This window comes from Pavona decussata, unplaced genomic scaffold (assembly GCF_977016875.1).
Source record: "Pavona decussata unplaced genomic scaffold, jaPavDecu1.1 SCAFFOLD_141, whole genome shotgun sequence".
NCBI classification, from domain to species: Eukaryota; Metazoa; Cnidaria; class Anthozoa; order Scleractinia; family Agariciidae; genus Pavona; species Pavona decussata.
This window is the reverse complement of record NW_028145554.1, coordinates 1,012,262-1,017,500: the sequence shown is the minus strand read 5'-3', so window position 1 is coordinate 1,017,500 and position 5,239 is coordinate 1,012,262. Positions and strand designations below refer to the sequence as shown.

Here is a 5,239-nt window from a genome sequence, read left to right as displayed (position 1 = left end):
CTAGTTCTTGTACACTTATGACATTGCTTGTCGATGTTGTTGCTTCTTAGCAAAGTGAATGCGATTTCCTCATGCTTTACAACGGTAATCTGGACAGAACAAAACATAGTATAATCATTTGCACGAAACCTACACCGTTATGCTCATTTGAGTAAACTTACTCGTTATTAAATTGTCATCTTACGGTTTTTCTTGCAAATGACAAACACCTAACATTCCTTATGTTTTATTTATGCTCATTAGGATTACAGAAAAACAACTAAGCTTCACGCGCCCTGCGCAAATGATTGGTCGATATACGATGTTACATCACGTGCACGCTGATGATGATCCAAACCCTTATAGGTAAGACAAGTTGTAAAAAAAAGCTCTTAGCTTACGTTCCACAACGGCTCAAAATAACGAAGCATCTTCACTGGCTACCTATTGAGTTCCGGATTGAGTTTAAGATTTTATTATCTGTGTCTAAAACATTGAACGGTATGGCGCCATGTCACATCTCAGATCCTATAAGGCAAAAGTCATCTGCTCGAAGCTTTTTGCGATGCAATGATCTTGCTTTGTTGGATGTACCTCGAATGCGTTTTAAGACTTTGCTTATGTTAGGCCATCGATGTGGAACAAGCTTCCTGAGGCTATTAGAATGGCTTCAAATGTTGACACTAAAAAAAAACCGTTAAAGACGTACTTTCATTAAAAAGCTTATGACATTTAGTGACCATTTTTTTTTTTAATTTTTGATTGAGAAGCGCTTTTGAATACTGTACATAATTAGCGCTTTATTATTATTATCATCATCATCATTATCATTATCATTATCATTATCATTATCATTATCATTATCATTATCATTATCATTATCATTATCATTATCATTATCATTATCATTATCATTATCATTATCATTATCATTATTATTATTATTATTATTATTATTATTATTACTACTATTATTATTATTTTTGATGATCAGCTTACCTTCAGTGATCATACTGTTAAGACCGTGTCATCCTGTATGTCAAGCCTGACCCAAATAAATCGCGCCAAACATGCTTTCGACGAAGACTTACTCGTAACCATAATTAAGGGTTTAGTTTTCAGTAAAATGTTTTATTGTTCAAGCGTATGGTCGAACACTTCCGTTACTAATATCAACAAGTTACAGGCTATTCAGAACTTTGCTCCTGCATAGTGACCAAATCAAGAAAATTCGACCATATTACACCGATCCTTAAACAGCTTCTTTGGATGCCAGTTTAAGACTATTTATTTTATCGTGATGCCTTATTGAAATTCAAGTGCATGAACGGTATAGCACCGAGTAACCTTGGTTCCAGATTTATCAAGAGGGGCACGATTAGCGGCAACACGACTCGCAATGCAAATTTACTGGACATACCGCGCTATAAGACTACTACGCAGTAACCATTTGGAACAACTTACCTAGTGATATAAAATTGAGCTCCTCGACGAACATTTTTAAGCGAAAGTTAATAAATTATCTTCTAACGAGTCGATTTTAATTGTTTTTAATATTTTATTTTTTTAACATTATTATTTTTTCTTTTAAATTGCATTGTAATTATTGTAATTATTAGATAGTTTTTAGGCTCTGAAAAGCCCCCCCCCCCCCCCTCCCGGGGAGAGTTTAATAAATTATTGTATTGTATTGTATTGTATTGTATTGTATTGTATTGTATTGTATTGTATTGTATTGTATTGTATTGTATTGTATTGTATTGTATTGTATTGTATTGTATTGTATTGTATTGTATTGTATTGTACTGTATTGTATTGTAAATATCTCCAAATGGTGACATTCAGAATTACTTTTTCTACTGAAATGTTTTTAATAATAGCCCTTTTGCAGACCAATGCGTACAATGAAGGCATTGGTAGAAATGGTTACCATTTTTAAGTTACATGTATTAAAAAGAGAATTTACAAAGAATTTCTGCCTTTTTTTAAAGGTTTGACGAACTAAAAGTAAGCGGAGCAGCCATTGATACGGACGGCTTAAACACGCTAACATACAACGTGTTGGACTACCAGGAGATGCCGCTGTACACAATGATATCTGTTTCTCTGAGATAATTCCGCAACCCAGAGTCGTGGTTTCCGCGACAGTCAGTAGTCAGTCAGTAAGTCAGTCAGTCAAGCATGCGTCATGATTGGCTGGGATCTGATTGAGCAGCGGTTGTGATCAGAAGAGTTGCTAGGAAACGCAGTTGAAAATGAATGCGCATCTTGCAAATAATGCCGCCTTCCAACGACTTTGCCTTCTTACGATAGTTTAAAATAACTACAGAGAAAACCTTAGGTTTGTAGACGCGGAATCAATTCCCTCGATCTTTGCAAAGCTTTTATCTTGATTAGTTATAATCGAAAACCACTAGAAACGTGCGACTGATATTATTTTGAATTCTTTTGTCAGATGAACGATTTAGGCTATGTCTACACTATGTTGGATAGCATTTTATGCCGTTGTGAAAAAAACTCCGGCCTGGTGTGAACAGAAGTGACCCAAAACTGCTGCCATCTTTCCACTAGAATCCAATCCTCGCTTCTCGTTGTTGACTTCAGTTTCGGTTCGATTCTCTCTTCACACTACTCAAGAAAGTGTAATGAAAACCTATCCGATATGTGACGATTCACTTTCAAGACCGAAGCAGCGCAGCATCGCTCCGGCAGAAAAATCGAACCGAAATCGGTGTTTTGTGTGGGAACGAAAGCCCTATCTGATATGTTTTTGGTGCCGGGCACAAGAGCTATCCGGTATAGCGTAGACATAGCCTTAGCTGTTCCTTCCCATTTTCCCAACGCGTCCTGCTTTTGTTTGGACCCGAGTATTAAATAAACAACAGAGTATTTTTGCCAGTTTTGGCAACTCCATTTTATTGGTTCAAATTATTTTGTTTGTTTGTTTTTTTTAATTTCAAGCCCTTTGTTTTTGATTTTGTTTTTTTCCAGGTTATGTCAATTACTCTGAGACATAAGACACAAAAAATAAACTGGTTTAACAAAAATAACACCAAAAACAAATTTAGACTACAATATGTATAATTACATTTTACTGAACCCGAAAACTGTTATGTAAAAAGCTCCCTACTTCCTCCTGATTCGGCCGAATCACCAAGCCAGATTAGAGATTTGCCTAAAAAAACGTTCAAACGCGCACTTTGCGGACAATTTTATTGCGCAAGAGACTACCATTATTATTGAGCAGCAGAGTTGAAAACCGTGCTATTTTTGTTTTTAAATCAATCAATAATCTCTTTTCCCATCAGTCTTTGAATCTAGTTTGTGACTTTCATGGTTATAATACACGATCCAAGAATAACCTAAGGAAGCTGCACCTAATAGAAGATGGGGTCATTGGACCAGTATTAATTAATTATGCTGTTTACATGGAGTGGAACTCTTTTCATCCATCACTGAGGGATCGAAGCTACCTCTTTGCCTATTTTTAAACAGGGCCTCTCTAAAGATACCTTTTAGTTAATCTTTAAGTAGGGAACGTTTTCAAAACTGCTTTATTCATCTTCACTGATTGTCTTGGTGTGTTTTATATTGAGAATTCTCAGCTTTTAATTTTATTATTTATTTACATTGTAATATCTTAGGTTTTCAGTTAACGTTTGTAGTAGTAAAATTGATTATATTTTAGCTTTATTACACCCATTTTGAAATCACTGGTGATCCTTGCAATCTGATTGGCTCTCAACAGTGCGATTTATTCACGAATCACACTATTTTTTGCTCTAAATCGCATCCTTCTTTTAGCCCATCAAAATGAGAATGAAACAATAATAACCACTTCAAAACCGGGTTTCCTGAAGTGGCTAAATAAATATTACTATTGAAAAAAAAAACCTGTGATTTCAAAATGGGTGTATGTAAAGTAGTAATTGATTGAATTTCGTGTCGTGCAATTTTGGTCTAAAATCATATATTCTTATTGATTTCAAATCGAACTTGCGCTGCGTGTTCGTTCGTTTTAAAATCACGCATATGATTTCAGACCAAATTGCACTCCACTCAGTTCAATTACCATTATTAATAGTTAAGCCTTAAAGAGGACTCTTCTGTAAATAACTAGTTTTTATACAATGAAGTTCGCATCTTCATTAAAGATTACCGTTGTTCATTCATAATTTTTGAGATTTTGAAAGAAAACGACTATATTGAAGCGTCAATGATAATTAACAAGGTAGGACTAGCTGAATAATTTCAGACTTTCTCAATAATCTCCTGCTCTTCTTTGCTCTCTACCCACCTCTCGGTGTTTGGGAATCGTAAGAGAACGGCATAGGATTACTGCGTTCGTGTCACGTTGACTGCCAGATGTCCCCCTCCCCCCCTATCTCGTTTTTGCGCGTGTTGTCTTGTACTGGTGCAGTCTCGTTTTCGCGTACAATGTGACTTATAGTAGTTAGATACTTGGGTGTATCAGCACACTTTTCAAAAAATGATAAAAAATCCCATACAAATCCTTAGAAATCCAATATTTTTCCAAACCCCCATAAACCACACATTATCTCACCCCAATAACTACATAAAATACTATTTCAGCCTTTGAATTCAACCCTAACTCCTGCAACGGAGACGTCAAAAACCTAAAAACCTAAATCCTCGGTTTTTCAAAAACCTAAATTTTTATCCTCGGTTTTTCAAAAACCTAAATTCTCATTTTCATAAATGACACCCAACTGACCCCCAACTCACAAACAATCATCGATTAAATCCAACCAACTCATCAATCGCTGATTTGAATGATGAATAAAAAAACCGGTTATAACCGATTTCGAAAAATTATGTAATCTAATTTATATGAACAACCAATTTGATCACAATGATAAAACATATTTTATTCATCCAACATTTCAAAATTACGGAGCCTCAGTTGATGGTTATATAATCAATCGAAAAAGATTAGAACCTAGAAAAGGATACTTATCTGAAAATGGTTATTATATAATTTCTCCGGGACCGAACAATACATGCCCCGCTCATCGATTCGTCTATGAGGCCGTAAATCAGACACATATTTCTCCTGGATTGCAAATAAATCACATTGATTCCAATCGCCAGAACAATTCAATTGTAAATCTTGAGTTGGTGACAGCTTCCGAAAATATCAAAAAGATGCACAAAGCCAGAAAAGCCTTTTTTAACAGCTCATACTCTGAAGAAGAATTGCAAACAGTCAATAGATTAATGGAATTTCCACCAATGGAAG

The 5,239-nt window shown here is 35.3% G+C and overlaps 1 protein-coding gene across 1 annotated transcript in view; it reads left to right on the top strand.

The window, feature by feature from the left end:
• Positions 1-4,189, top strand: part of LOC146466748 (beta-1,4-galactosyltransferase 4-like) — a 13,029-nt gene extending 8,840 nt beyond the window's left edge. The window contains exons 6-7 of the mRNA XM_085126890.1: positions 244-345; positions 1,971-4,189. Coding sequence (XP_084983016.1) covers positions 244-345; positions 1,971-2,094 — 226 coding nt within the window. The 3' untranslated portion in view covers positions 2,095-4,189. The remainder of the gene's footprint in view (positions 1-243; positions 346-1,970) is intronic.
• Positions 4,190-5,239: the final 1,050 nt, after the last annotated feature.